Source organism: Anopheles aquasalis, chromosome 3, assembly GCF_943734665.1.
Source record: "Anopheles aquasalis chromosome 3, idAnoAquaMG_Q_19, whole genome shotgun sequence".
In the NCBI taxonomy this organism is placed as follows: domain Eukaryota; kingdom Metazoa; phylum Arthropoda; class Insecta; order Diptera; family Culicidae; genus Anopheles; species Anopheles aquasalis.
In genome coordinates, this window is record NC_064878.1 from 22,166,596 (window position 1) to 22,181,595 (window position 15,000).

The 15,000-nt window shown below is 48.7% G+C and overlaps 3 protein-coding genes and 1 non-coding gene across 4 annotated transcripts in view; 1 reads left to right on the forward strand and 3 right to left on the reverse strand.

Moving 5' to 3' along the window:
* Positions 1-12,296, reverse strand: part of LOC126577388 (cleavage and polyadenylation specificity factor subunit 1) — a 15,267-nt gene extending 2,971 nt beyond the window's left edge. The window contains exons 1-6 of the mRNA XM_050238974.1: positions 12,257-12,296; positions 1,638-1,973; positions 1,022-1,562; positions 707-957; positions 459-640; positions 1-389 (exon numbers count right to left, since the gene is read on the reverse strand). The exon at positions 1-389 is cut by the window's left edge and continues 2,971 nt beyond it. Coding sequence (XP_050094931.1) covers positions 1-389; positions 459-640; positions 707-957; positions 1,022-1,562; positions 1,638-1,806 — 1,532 coding nt within the window. The 5' untranslated portion in view covers positions 1,807-1,973; positions 12,257-12,296. The remainder of the gene's footprint in view (positions 390-458; positions 641-706; positions 958-1,021; positions 1,563-1,637; positions 1,974-12,256) is intronic.
* On the forward strand, positions 2,334-8,884 carry LOC126577390 (tyrosine-protein phosphatase cdc-14). The gene is made up of 7 exons (XM_050238982.1): positions 2,334-2,605; positions 3,324-3,523; positions 3,594-4,388; positions 4,458-5,196; positions 6,621-6,808; positions 6,892-7,033; positions 7,106-8,884. The coding sequence occupies exons 2-7, from the start codon at positions 3,400-3,402 to the stop codon at positions 7,551-7,553; spliced, it is 2,436 nt and encodes an 811-aa protein (XP_050094939.1). The 5' UTR covers positions 2,334-2,605; positions 3,324-3,399; the 3' UTR covers positions 7,554-8,884.
* Positions 11,862-11,934, reverse strand: Trnak-uuu (transfer RNA lysine (anticodon UUU)). The gene has a single exon. It is a non-coding gene; the product is annotated as a tRNA-Lys (tRNA).
* A 1,589-nt stretch (positions 12,297-13,885) lies between the features above and the next one.
* The window catches only part of LOC126577400 (mushroom body large-type Kenyon cell-specific protein 1-like), a 6,077-nt gene continuing 4,962 nt past the window's right edge, over positions 13,886-15,000 (reverse strand). The window contains exon 1 of the mRNA XM_050239005.1: positions 13,886-15,000. This exon is cut by the window's right edge and continues 4,962 nt beyond it. The gene's annotated coding sequence lies outside the window, so the exon portion shown is untranslated.

Sequence of the window (15,000 nt, forward strand, 5' to 3'; positions counted from 1 at the left end):
AGCACACAAAGGGCACCATTTTTGCCGTGTCCGCTGGCCGTCACGACCTCAACATCGAGCTTATTCGGCACAAACTGCACCTCGGCTCCTTCTTCCATTTCCTCCTCACAAATGCGCTCCCCAACGGCCATGTGTGCGATCGGACCAACGTTCAGCACGCTGTCGCACACCTCGAAGATGTAGCTCGTTAGCTGGACGGACGTTTTGTATCCGCTACCGTACACTTCCAGCTCTTCCTCCTCGAGCCGTTGCCGTTTCTGTTCCTTCTCCACCGCACCACTATCGTCGATCGTTATTACGAGGCTTTCATCTTTCTCGCGGAACCTTAGCAGCAGGGAATTGCCCAATCGTGAGCCGAGAAACAGATACTCGGTTTCGCATACACAAATCTACAAACAGAGCGAATGAGGAATCGTTAGGAGGCGCCAAAGCGTTACCACAGTAACGCCACTACTTACACAACTCGTCAGCACACTGGCGGCGGCTTTGCTAAAGTGAAAACTGCGAACACTGCGCATCGAATCGGCACACAGTGTCAGCACGTACAGCTCGCCACCTTTGAGCGAGAGGACGAGTTTCTCCGACTCGATAAAGCAAACCTGCGCCGCATCCAAACTGATCCGCACACCATCCTGGGGCTCTGTAAAAGAGATAAAACGTCGTTAGTGCAATTCGGAAATACCAAATAGAATGAAACGGAACATACTCAGTGGAAAGTTTGTACTGTGATCGGCGCTACTGTTCAAGCTAACACCGTACGGCGGAACACTTTGATTCAGGTAGATCAGCGAGTTGACGCACATCACCAGACAGCCACCGATCGGTTTGCTGATCGGTACGGCCTGCAGACAGTCAAACGGTAGACTGTTGACCGTCCAGATGACCGGATGGACGCGTTGCTGGATGTTCAGTGACAGTGCCACCATCGTGCACGTATCCGAACGGACCGCAATTCGACTGCAGAAGGACACACGGATTAGAACAGGGAACCAGAGGCTGCCCAGATTGACTTCATACGTACCCCGGGAACGTTCGCACGGGCTCGTAAAGAATGAGAAGCGTCGGTTCATAGTAACCGTGCAGGAACTGCACATCGATCACATTATCGATCTTCTCGTCCAAATCCTTCAACTCAATAATGTACGACGCCAGAATGGGGGTCTTGGCTATCAGCAGCGTCGGTGTCTTCTTGATCGGCTTCACATCCTGCATCTCAATCTCATCCAGCGAGCTATCCTTGCGAAAAGGCAGCACCACCAGCTTCCGACCGTACACCAGCATCACCGCACACCGATTGTCCGGATCGACACGCACCAGCGGGATGTGATAGTGGCCCGTCCACCCGCCCCGAATGTCCTCATCTTCGAAGTAATGCAGCGAAAGTGTTTTCAGATCGAAATTATCCGGATCGAACTGCACCACGGACAGTTTCGCATCGGGGAAGCTGATGAGCAGTGCATCTCGCTGCGCACCGGCCAACGAAACGGACTGCAGGGACATGATGTTCCCGAACAACCGGTACGAGGCCATACACTCCAGCTTCATGTTTGGGGGCCGGGTGGCTGCAAAGACAACAACAACAAAAAGCGTCAGTTCCTGTTGGTGATTTCAGGGAGTCCCCCCGGCTCTGGACCTACCCGAGTACTTGTCGCGCGTTGCCGGATCCGCGTCGGGGATGATACGGTACACCTTGAGCACGTTGGCGCCACCGGTAACGAGGGATTTTTCGCTGTGGTTAAAGAAGTGGCAAGTCAGGGAAAACTCGACCGCCGTCGCTTCGTGCGGCTGCTTGCAAAGGGAAAACATGATCGTTCTTTCGCTTCGCTGCCCGGTGACCCGCAGGAGCAGACGATGGCCGATGGCCCGTACTTGGAGGAACGACCGGAAACACTCGATTTTACACGGAAAACCCCGGAATAAAACGCCGATTTTCACCAAACACAACAAAACAAGCCGGCGGGACGTTCGGTTCCCTTCGGAAACGGCAGCAAGGTAGATAGGGTTTTTAGGTTAGGTTACATGCATTTTATTTTATAATTACACAGTAACATAACAAAATGTATAGAGCAACTTCCTGCAAGTTAATCAATCAATCAATCAGACATCAATTAAATTTGTGAAATTAAAAATTCCCTCCAGTACACAGGGCACCCTGTTTCTCCCTTCGGGAACGGCAGCATTCGAGCATTTTTCGAGCTACCCTCGTCAGTCGATTCAGCCGTTATGGTACTGTGTGGTACCGTCAACAAGGTGGTGTAACAGAGAGGCAACGACGCTCGGTGCGTCTCCCTCGCGCACTGACGAGCCCCCCCACACACTTTTCCAAACGACGACGGCTCAACAGTTTATCTCAGCGAAGGTGGTTCGATGTTTAAACAATAGAAAGGTCACAACAAGCTGCTGGAGAGGAGGAGGATTAGGCTGACCAGAGACCAGAATCACAGGTTCCGGACAAGTTGTTGTTTGGCGTGCTACTTGCGTGACACACATGCGTGTGCCTCGATCCTGGTGTCCACCGGAAAAGGAGTGAAAATCGAATCGTTACTCGGCCACCTTCCGTGCGCCAGCCGCCAGCAAGCAGCTCCCGACGATGGGGAGCGTGAACGTGAGTTTCGGATGCGTAGTAAGCCCGTGGGTCAGGCTCAGGTGGATGGCGCGGTTTTTCGAAGTGACCCACGACCTTCCAAAGTAATCCCAATTCCCATCGACTTTTCCGGCCTTCACCTGCGTGTGTCTGTGTTTGTGTGCGGGTGTTGGTGGGTGTGTGGCTCCCCTTCGCTGGGGACACACTTCCGCTGCATTAATTATGGTGCTTTTGGTGCTCCCGTTTCAGTAGCAGCCCACCTCAGAATGCCCCAAATTCTGGTGTGTTGCTGAGAGCTCGCTGCATCGGAATTTTCCTTCGGTTCGCGTTTCGAAAATCCGCACTTTTCGTGCCTTTTTTTTACGCCAGTTAAATAGAACTAGCCAATGTGTACTCGGATCGGATCGAGGGATGGAGAAGACAACATCGTTGAAAGCATGAAGAGAGCGTGCGGTAGCGTGGGACGTGCTATATAGTAGGCGAACCTCTCGAACCAGTTTCTGCCGACCAAACCGGAGAAGACCGTGTCTGTGCGCGCACATGGGTCGGGGGGACGCCCGGTTTCGAGTGTGGGAGCAATTGGTCTGTTGGTGTCCCGCTATGGTGACAGCAAATTACAAGTTGCCATGTTGAGAAATAAGGGGCCGGACCAGTAAATGAAATGACCACCATCCCACCGACGTAGCAAGCCGTGACTCATCGGTGTTTCAACCGCAAACCACCTTTTTGCCTCTTTCAGCAACTGTAAGGTGGATAGACGGGGCCACAACCCACTGGCAGCGCTGTCCCGGACCGACACTGAAGCACAAGCAAGAATGGACCGTTTGATTCAACTGGAGCCCGAGACGGACCCTACCGTTGGTCCACAATCTCTCGATACCGGCAATGAGGAGCTGACCACCAAAAAGCTAATGAATTCGGCCGCACCCATCATCACCTGTAAGCACGGGATCGCTTGTCGGATACAGCAGTCAGGATTCTAACATTTCCTTCTTCCCGTCACCGGCAGATCGGTTATATTTCCTGGTGCAACCATGGAGCGATGCAATGGAGAAGCTATCGGAGACGTACCACCTGTTCTCCACCGACAACCTGCTCAAGTACGAGAGCTTTTTCAACGATTTCGGTCCACTGAACATCAGCATGGTGTACCGGTACTGCCATCTGGTGAATGGGTTGCTGGAGCGGAAGGAGATGGCACTGAGCAAGATCGTGCATCACACGTCCACCGAGACGACGAAGCTACTGAACGCGGCCTTCCTGATCGGCAGTTACAGTATCATCTACCTGCATCACACGCCCCAGAGCATCCTGCGTACGCTGTTCCGGCAACCGGATCGGCTCGGCAAGTTCTGCGACGCCTCGCAGAATCCGTCCAGCTTTCTGATCTCGCTGCACGACTGTCTGTGCGCGATGGCGAAGGCGCACCGGAGGCGCTTCTTTAACTTTGCCGACTTTGACTACATCACGTACGAGTACTACGAGCGGGTTGAGAACGGGGACCTCAACTGGATCGTACCGGGCAAGTTTCTGGCGTTCTGTGGCCCACACCGGGAATCACGCTACGAAAACGGTATGCCCATCCACAGCCCGGAGGCGTACTTTCGGTACTTTGAGGAGACCGGCGTAACGACGATCATCCGGTTGAATATGCGTCAGTATGATGCGAAAAGTTTCACCGAACGGGGCTTCGATCACTTTGATCTGTTCTTCGTCGATGGTGGTACACCGTCGGACATGATATTGCGCCGGTTTCTGAGCATCTGCGAGGTGGCCAAGGGTGGCATTGCGGTGCACTGTAAGGGTAAGTAAGGCATGGCAAGGGCACACGGGGTTGGACAGCTACCATTTAATCGGTTGCTTCATTTTCTAGCCGGACTCGGTCGTACCGGAACGCTGATCGCGGCCTACTTGATCAAGCACTACAGCTTTAGTGCCCATGAAGCTATCGCTTGGTTACGCATTTGCCGGCCCGGTTCCGTTATCGGGCATCAGCAAACGTGGCTACAGGATAAGGAAAGCTTCCTGTTAGCGGAAGGGAACGCGTACCGGCGCACCGGTACGAAAATCACCCCCGATAAGCACACGTTCGGTATCTACAGTCTTAGGCAACCGATCAAGGTGGCACCGACGGATAGGGGTACCAGCACAGAGCACAGTAAGCAGGTGCAGGAAGGTGCACCTCTCATTGAAGGTGCACCGAAACCGGCGACGACGACGACGACGACAACGACGACCGGTAGTATGGAACGCACGTTGCGGCCACGGCGCGGCGCACCGATGGGAGACCGGGTTTGTGGCATTTCGCGTAAGGTCGATACGATGCGCTTGAGCGATGAAGACGAACGGCTCAATAACAACCACGTAATCGTACCGCCGGACCATCGGACGACCGCTACGGCGGTGGCCAACCGTAGCCGATCGGAGGCGAAAACCAGTGCCGCGGGCAGTAACGCAACGAACACGCAGCAACCGACCAGCACCGACGATGGGCTAACGGTGACGGGATCCAGCATCAACCAGGAGGCGGTAACCCACACTCAGGGAGATCAGTTAACGCAAATCAAGGCTACGCGGCACCGAACCTCGACCGCCGATGCCGCCCTACCTGGGTAGGTACCGGGGGTAGACTGTCGCGAAACGGAGTCCCATTATCATATTGCCAATACCCACCACCAACACCCAACCCTAGAGGACATGGATTGATTGGATAGCTTGTTCTGCGCTGCTCGCTTTCTAATGTGCCTGCTTGCTACCCGATTCTTGCTTCCGTTCTGTTGCATCTTTCTTTTCTGTTCTCAAACAACTCATTAAGCAATCGCGCCTGACTTCATGACTAATCATGGCTCGTGGGTTCGTCCAGACAATGGCATCGATGTACGTACGGTTTATGGGTGATGCCGACGAAGGTCAATCGCACTCTAGGGCAGCTGAAAGTGTAGGTAGAAATGAGATCTTTAACGCTTTTCTGGTGCTTTAACCAACCGAGTGGATCATTCTCTCGGATTCAGATTAGAAGATTTGGCTGTTTCTGGTAGCATCAGCGGCATGCTGCTACTATAGTGAAGTGGTTCTAGATATCTTGAGTGGATTAGCTTTTTCAAGCTGATGTTTCTGAGGATAACTCCTAGCACTCAAACGCGAATATCCTGTAAACTCGACGATTTCATCCTCAAAGTATAAGTGAAATGCTTCGAATGTTTTGTGTATTTCTGGGCTCAACATGGCCTAAGCCAAGCAAAGCGCATTACGATTTAGATGGATATTTTATCCAAATTTATTCGCCAGAATGGCAATTATAGAACTAAAAGCCAATGGAGCTTCTTTATAAGCTCACAATTATATTAAATTGGGTATATTAACATCTCTAACATCTGAGTTGATCCAAACCGATTAAACACTTATTTAAGCCATTAAACTGAATGCTTTATTATTTCATTGCTCTGTTATGGGTCATGGAATATACCGGATCCATTAGCATAGGTTAACATACGGAGATTTGGCCACCGCTATCGTAACCTGTCTGTCTCGCGCACAAGAGCAATTGTTCTAACCAGTTCCTCATCGCCTTTCAACTCATCCCCATCGACAGTCTCAACACGCGACCGACGTTCGGATCAGTTTTCCGTTTTTTTTTTATTTCCTTTTTATGATTTCTTTTTTGTTGAAATTTATCTTTTCATCTTCTTCCCCTTATTTCCCCATTTTTCGGTTCTTCCTTTTAGCGATTTGATACGGAAGCAAAGTAAAGTAAAGAGTGCTTGCTGAGTGATGGCCTGGTGTGTGCTCGTGCCTCTCTCGCATATCCCTCTGTGCTGTGTAACGCATGTCTATCCCTTTCCCTATCCCCCCACCTACTGCTGCTGACCGTAACAGGCCAATTGTGCAAAGAAGGTTGTCATGGTGTCGCGCGCTCGATCGCTCGATACTTGGTTCGATTAATATGTGGTTCTTCTCTTTGAATGCTTTCCCATCCGCGCACCCTTGCGCATCCCACGATGCGATGCGGTGTCTCTATCTCTGTGCGCTCTATCAGCTATCAACAAAACCTCCCGGCTAACAACATTAACAACAATGTAAACAACAACGGTACCAATGCTACAGTGCAAAATGGCAATCTTATGGCGAACGCTGCAGTACGGTCGGTGGCATCCCATGACGTGCGGCACAGCAAGAGCGCTAGTGTTGATTCACCGTCGGTGAAGAACGATACGTCCACCACTGGTGAGTAGAGCGTACTTCAATTCCATCACCACCAGAATAATGTTTAAACGAATTGTATCCCTTTTATGCTACGACAACCGAAGATGGAAGCATCGTGACCGAACCACTGGTAGTGATCGCCGGTGACAACGTAACGACGGAGCCGATCGTACCAGCACAGCATCAGAAACAAACAAGACGTACGACACACGTTTGCTGGGAGGAATTGAACCGCTGTATTAAGATGTAAGTTCAGAAATCAATCCGTCATCCTCTGGTGATAGGTAACATGATCTTCATTCTCTTCCCCTTTCGCAGTGGCCACCGGGAAGATGTTACGGTGCACAAACGGCAGCAATCGCTACGGAAGACCCGACTGGAGAGCAACAACGGCACCATCGTATCGATCGTAACGAGCAGCACGAGCGCTTCGGCCAAGTACAATACCGTCCCGGGCGGGAACGTGCGGCTCGCTAAGGCGAAGCTACTGAACGATCGTGTCGCTGATCGTGTAATACGCCCGCAGACCGAGCTCGTTGTCAGTGGTGGTGGTGGTACGACGACGACGACGACGGTGGACAGTAATGGCAACATTAACCGGAAGCTGATGACTGGTCCCGCGAAGCGTAGCGACGTGTCGAACCACTGCAGTGTGGGAGATGTGGCCGCCACCAAACGGTACAAGCGCAACCGCAGTAGCCCACGCACGCAACCGGACAAAAATAGCGAAAAGCTGCGGAAAGTGCTGTCCAAGACGCATCCTTAAAACGGAGGACCCTAATCATCATATCTCCTTTACAGACACACAAGCACACACATATATACATATTTAATAGTGCGTGAGACCGGGAGAGCTGACGGAATCGAGATAGCTGCCTCGTTAAGTTATGTTACAATCAAATCCCATTGGACGCTGCGCGTTGTTTTTACCGTTGTTTCAAAGCCAATCAAAAGCCGTTCGGTTTTGCTCGAAAAATTGTATCGTTAAAACATTCTCAAAGTACAAAGGCACGAACAGCACAGGGTCGATTTGTAACTGGACGTTGGACTGGTGAACGCCAGCAGCGTAGGAAATCAAGCGACCACGAATCATTATGAGTTAGATAAAAACAAGACAGGCAGGGGGCGCACTAGGAGGTTAACACCAGGCTCTCATGGTTGAGAACATCTCGTTTTATATACGCTTCACTCTCATCACTCATCTGGGGACTGCCACATTTGGCCCCCGAAATCAATCCCCAATATTGCCATAAGTTAGCTAGTAACAGCGCCAACACAGCACACAACAACTAACACACAGACCCACACACTAAGCTATCGCTTATGTTGGCGCGTAGTTGCGCATTAATCCTTAAGTAGGCTAAGTACACCATTGCCTAGTGGAAGTAATACCTTACCGAGTAGGCGCTGGGCCGAGTGGTGCCATAAACCTGTCATAAAAACACCGCGTTAGCGCGCTACGCCGTGGCCAACTGGCCGGCTGAATATCCTCTTCAAAGGATCAGGGATCCCCAGGGAGTGAAGTGGAAAAGGAACATTAGGAAGCCTTTCTACGGAGAACTAGATTGAGAGCAATGCGCAGAATCAGACTTGTGTTGCAGCGCAAGGGTAATCGATTCGATTTTAAACGTGCTTTAATTGCCCCACACTAACCGCACGAGGTTGTGCGCAGTGTCGTTGTTCTATCTTTTTTTCAGTTGTGTTTTTAGTACGTTAAGGGTTTTTTTTAAGCGACATTCAGTCTCTAAAGTAGACGCGTGCGCGCGCGTATTTGTCGCGCTATTCGTGCAATTCTATCATTACTATTTTACCAGCGGGCCCGCGAAGCGTTGCGGTTCACGATTGTGCCCTTCTATTCCTTGCCGTACTCGAAGTATTTTGTAGGCATTTTTCATTTTTTATTTAATTTTCCGTTTCTTTACCTACGATCAGTACCCGTGGTAATATAGCAAAGCAATAAGCTACGATCCTGGGACGCGGAAAGCGAGGGTTTGGCAAAACGGCAAACACACTGTATGTTTTGAACGGAGGATTGTTTATACTTTATAACACTAACACGAGACGCGTGGTGTGGAATAAACCAGTAATTTACCAAGATCTGTGCGGCGTGTTACCTCTCTTTTACAGCAGTTTCAAGTTTTCTAAAATAAGTCCTGAGTCTTTACGGGCTGGGTCGTCGTCTGTCTTTCTCCAACAGGCCAACAAATCCGCACGAATCAACAAATAGACAGCAGCAATGTATTGGATTTGACCTTGCGAATCAGCTAACCGAATGCATCTATCAACGAAACGGTTATCACCAGTCCCTGGGCGCAGTGTATCGCCGAGCCATCTTCAGTTGATTCCAGTACTAGTGGCCGAATGGCTGTTCCGTGTAAAATGTGTTCTACGCTGTTACTTTCACTCTTCACAGCGCTGCTAGTCATAGCTCTTGCTAATGGAGGTGATTTACAGGTAATGTAGAATCAGTACACCAGTTTAGCTAGAATGAGATAGTAATTGATTTCCATTTTTGAACAAATCAATATGGAACGTAGACTGTTGTGAGACTGAAGGAATGCAGAAGCGGTACTAGCCTTTGTGTGGAAACAGATGATTGCTCCATTCAAAATATCCCCCGGCCAACGGATGCATGCCCGGTTGATAGAGGAGTTTGCTGTCCGAAAGAATCCGTCGTCATTCCCGTCGAGAAGATAGAAATAATTTCACCTACATCGACACAACCAACACCGATTTATGACACCAGTGAGCCTTCATCAGCGTCAAAGGATAATCAAAATAGTTTGCCAACTATGGAAGCAGTCGATGCCGCGATGTATCAAAGGGTATCAAAGTGGGAGCAGTTTAAAACATGGATCGGTTCGGAAAAATTTCAGAATTTAAAAATTTAAAACCATAACTATATTAGGTGCGAATTGTACTTGTGAAAAAGCATCGCGTATAGTGTCGACTTTATCGTATAGTGTCGGCAAACAAACGTGACCAACCCGGTCCTTCTTCCAAAACTACGCCGTTTTCTCGGTTTTTGCTAGAACAAGATCACTTTTGGCATTACGGTCAACGGAGAGATAAGCCAACAACGAAACCGTCATCCACAACGTGCGTTGCTATCGGGTGTGGATTAAACAAACTCTTGCCAAACGGGCCAATAAATAGATAACCAACTGAATATCAAAACTAACAGAAATAGCTCTGTTTTTGTTCGAGGGGTAACAATAGATTGACCTTTTTAATAACAAAGTCTGCGTATCAGTATTCGAATGTTAATTCCATTAGGTTCTGCCAAAACCATATCATTAAATCAGTGCACCTTCTTTTGCGAGCATCTTTAACGCATGTTTCACTGCCGCATGCCAAGCTAAAAACCTCCCTTATCTCCCGTTCTTACCGGGGGTTTTCGTCTTTCTTGCTAACGCTATCTCCTACGTAGCATGCCAAGCCTTCCACAGATCAAACCTTCGAGACCTTCGGCCTTTTGTATAATCCACAGTAGAATCACTATCAGCTGACTAAACAAAATGCAAGAATAATCATTTGTTTGCATTTTTTTTTTGCTGGAAATCCCCATGCCACGAATAAGGAAAGAAGTCACATTCTGAATTCAAAAAATCCTGCATTAGAATTATCCGTAGCACGGTTAGCGACTGTTGTAGGGAAGTTTTAAAAGGCCTCTCCACCGAAACCAATGCATAAAATAGTGTTCTATAATCACGCAAGTAGTCTATCTTCAACAAATCTTGTAATTAACCTACCGTATTTCGCCAGTCTTCTTCAGGTATGTTGGCAAATCAGCGCTCTCTCCTCCTCTGCCTTGCAGCGGCCGACCTGATTCAATCGGAAATACCCCATTCTTAACTGGTATCCAGGACGTACGGACTGGCCGCAAGAAAATTAAATATCGATAAAACAACCGCCCAACCAAACCAAACGCTCTCATCCTTCTTCACCACGCCACCACCTCGCAAGAAGCATCCCAATAATTCACGAACGATTAACAGTCGGCCGCTAGGGCAATTACCAACCACCCAATATCTCGCGATAGCGATTTGAACGCCATTTTCCATTTCCTTTCGCCAGAAATAAATAGAACATTGGATCACTTCATTATCAAGCACCGAGCAAACAAAGAGAGCTAAGAAGACGCCAAATAGGTCCTCCCTCTCCTCCATTGACGTCATCGATCCGTCAACGCGCAACCACCGCGCCCCACCTGATAGCGAGTATGCAAATTAAAAAGTCGAAATAAAAAATCCTTCCAAATTCCCATAGGTTGCCACACCTCTGCCAGCCCCCGAACTGGCCAGTTGTTAGCGAACATTCAGATACTCGCAACGATTCCAGCCCCTTTTCGGTTGGAGGCGCTAAACGGAAAGACACATAACAACCGGTTTGTATCGGATTAACGATTAACAGCACTGTTAACCAGCAGGAGGAAGGTTGCCATTTGCAAATATATACAGATACCTTTTTTGGGGGAAACATTCTTCCTTCCTGTTCGACGGGGGGTTTTCTTTATTAGCATGAAATGGCATTTGTGTCCAGCATTTTAGCTGGAGGTTCGACAGATTGAAATGAAAGAATTAGGAATTCCATCTTGCTATCAGCACTTCAATGGCTGTTTGCAGAACAATCGATCAGGTAGGCGATGGATCAACCAGAGACCTATTTTCCGATAGTTTCGCAGTGAATTCAATCGCCTTCAATCGTATTTAGCCAAGCCATTACTGATACAATTGAAAAAGTAGTATTCAGAAGTAGCAACGACTGGTGCTTAGCGTGGGAAAGCTATTTGCAGGCTCTGCTATTTTGCAAATCTTATTGGATTGATTTGGAATCAAATGATTTAAAAAAAGGCTTCCTCTAAAAGGATTAATTGGTGGCGATAAAGATCTTCATTTACAACAATTTTCACAATATTTTTAGTACGCCTTGCTGTCACTCTTTATCATATCCTAGCAAGCCGTTTTGCACACATCTTACTTTACAGATCATATATGCAAATGACGCGCATGTTTTTATTAATAAGAATGCGCGATAGAAGTGTAATTTAATAAAATGAATCACTTTCCAACTCCGCCCGAATAGGGAATTGAACCCTAGACCGTTGGATTAAAAGTCCAACGCTCTGCCAGCTGAGCTATCCGGGCTGCTGGAGTGCATGATGAGTATCAACCACCGCGCGCAGTGCCGCAATCTAGAACATTAAACAATTCTAGGCTGCACTCGGATTCTTCTTTCGCTGCGCAGATGTGCTTTTGACTAACTGAGAGTGTTTGCGTATAATTTATTGAAGATGCGCACATGAACATGCCTTCCCGTCTCTATTATCCTCCGAAGAACACTTCACGATCAATCATCGCGCACCGGGAAGAGCCCAGATTGAACCAAATGATCGTCATATTGGAACTGTAGATCTAGCCTAGACTCAAACGAATCTAAAAAATCCCACGATCCACCACCATCTCTTACCATCTCGCTAAACCGCGGATCGCTAATATTTGGAGTTTCCTCCGTTCGCGTTTCCAACCTCCATGAATCGTTGTACTGTTTACCCCACCATCCGTACCATCCGGTGGCCACACGTTTAACCGTTTCGTAATGAGCCCGCCGCTCGTCGTCGTAACTGTTACCAGCTACCACCACCATTTGCATTTCGGTTTGCTGCCGCTTGCCGACCTCCGCTACCTCATCCAGCGATTAAGTGATTTCTCGTGCTGGGTGCGTGCCTGCGTACGTGCATGGCTATAGCGGGACATTATAATTGCTCCACCAACTGCTGCTACTACTTTTACACGCTACTGCTTCCTGCGAGTTATGTGCGCTCTCTCTCGCTGCTTGGTGGCCACCGTGCCTTGTTTTGCGCTATGTGACTCCTCTGGTTAAACGGTGGCCACGTTGTCAGCGCACATGATAAATACCACGCCGCGCTTTGGTGTTTGTTGTTGTTCTTCTCCCTCCTTTACAATAGAACACGAATAGCCCTCTCAAGAAGTTATTCGGTCCACCAAACAACTCTACTCCACCTCTCTATCTCTCAAGTGATCCTCATCGAATCACGAAAATGATAAAGCAATCGATGTTGCATAAACCTCTGACTCCAACTTCGTGCACCAAAAACTGCCCAGCACTCCAGCACTGGGAGGAGGTTTGCTTTAAAGAAAAAACGGGGGGGGGGGGGAGGGCCACGCAAAAGCACACGAAACGCGGAAAACTGTTGCTGCTGCTGTTGCTACTAGCGACGATGATGTGGTGGTGCCGCTCCTCGTTGCTGTTACGTCGTTACGCAATAGAAGTGCCACCGCTTCGCCTTTGCACCACCTCTACCCCCTCCACCGCCCTCCTTCTTCCTCCTTATCATCGTGTCGCGAGGAGGGCACGGCCGATTGCGCGAATCGAAAAGTGGCGTTACCGAATCATAATGACTGGCCACCCTTACCTCCCTACACGGGCATAACCCCTTTCCCACTCCTCAAAGAAGACACATAGACATGATCGTCCGTCCGTCACTCGGCACGGTGCTGGGCCTCGATCTGCGCGATCTGGACCCGTTGAACCTTACCTTGTCAATGTGGAAGGAGGAGGCGGTGTGGTGTGCGATGGTGAGATACCTTTTATGTAAACTTTCACTTTCCATAACCTCGGCGCGAGGTGGTTTTGGTCTTAAACTCGGTGTGTGCAGGCTCGGTTGTGTGTTGTGTCCGAATAGCGAATCGAATCAGTTTAGCCATCCGCCCACCCGCCTAAACGCCCCACCTGTGCACAACAAGACACTCGGCGGCGCTTGGGGTCGGTCATTGACCGACCTGCGAGTCAGTCGCCCGTCGCCCCACCACCAACCATCGACGCCATTCGCGTCGAGTCGAGGCTCGAGATTGAGAGATCGTCTCGTTTGCGCTGAGTTGTGAGGAATGAAGAAGAAGACGACGAGGGAAGAGAGACCACGGGGAGGTTATGACACCGCTGGGTGCGAATTCAAATCATCGGAATCGCTGGAACACCTCGGCCTAGAAGGATTATCTTTCTTTCCTTAATGCGCAACACGCAAATCCAAAGATGACATAAGACAATGCAAAGACACACGACGTTTGATGGTTTTTGTTTTCAATGTACTCCCTCCTCTCCCCGTTGCACACACTGGCTGCCGGTTGGCGCAGTGGAACAGGGATTTCATTTTATTCATATACTTCCGTGTTCGCGAATCTCTCTCTCTCTCTCTGTTTCTTCGCGTGTTCGCGCACCAATAATAATCATAGTCAGTAGTTTACTTCTCCTATCACAATAAATATGTATGTGTATCCTGTGTGTTTAGTTTTGTGGTTCTGTGTAACGTGTAACGATTCTCTTTCTCTTCTTCTCTCTCTCTCTCTCTCTCTCTGGTGTTCGATTCCTGTTTACAAGATTCAACTCTTCATCTTCACGCCCACCATCCACTGTATCTGGCTCGTACACACGTGCTTTCGCCAAAGGAATTCGCATGAAATATTCTTGATCAATAAACCTTAAATAACTAAAATAAATGTTAATAACCTAGGCGCATTTTACGAACTAAAAACGGTACAAACCCCTACAGCCTCTCCCCTTGATACTGTTTTGTGTACTTGTGGGTTCGGCACACTATTTGTTTTGTTTTTTACATAAAATGGAACATCTTTAAAAAAGGAAGTGTGAACGGCACCGTAGCCCCAAAACCGCTTAGTAACTTGTGGCGAGCGACGGTGTGTGAGATGATGATTAGGAATTCAATGCATTTTCTTGTGTTGCGTTGTAGAGTAGGATGATTTCGTATACATTGCGAGCCTTCTAGTTTTTACACTCCACCACAGACACATCTCCTTCCTGTCCATTCTCCTTTCCATTCTGATAAGGTGGCGCGGAAGTTCTTAAGCTTAAAAGAAAGTGAATTAAATATTGGAAAGAAAAACACGAATGTCACCTTCCCGTTTAACGAATCAAGTAGCCCATCGGCGACGGCCTTCTTGCGCTGCTGCTTGCGTTGCTTCTAAGTGATAGTTCAACATTCTATCCGCCTACTACTAATCGAAATTTGCATATCATCAACATATGCAACATATCATCAACATATGCATTCGGCTTGTCGCGCCGAATATCGAAAACTTCATTAAAAACACCTTCCCCCCTACGCGCTCTTGCGGTTCAGCAATTAGTGCATCATTTTATGCAGCCCCGGATGGAAACTTTCCATCCATAAAAAA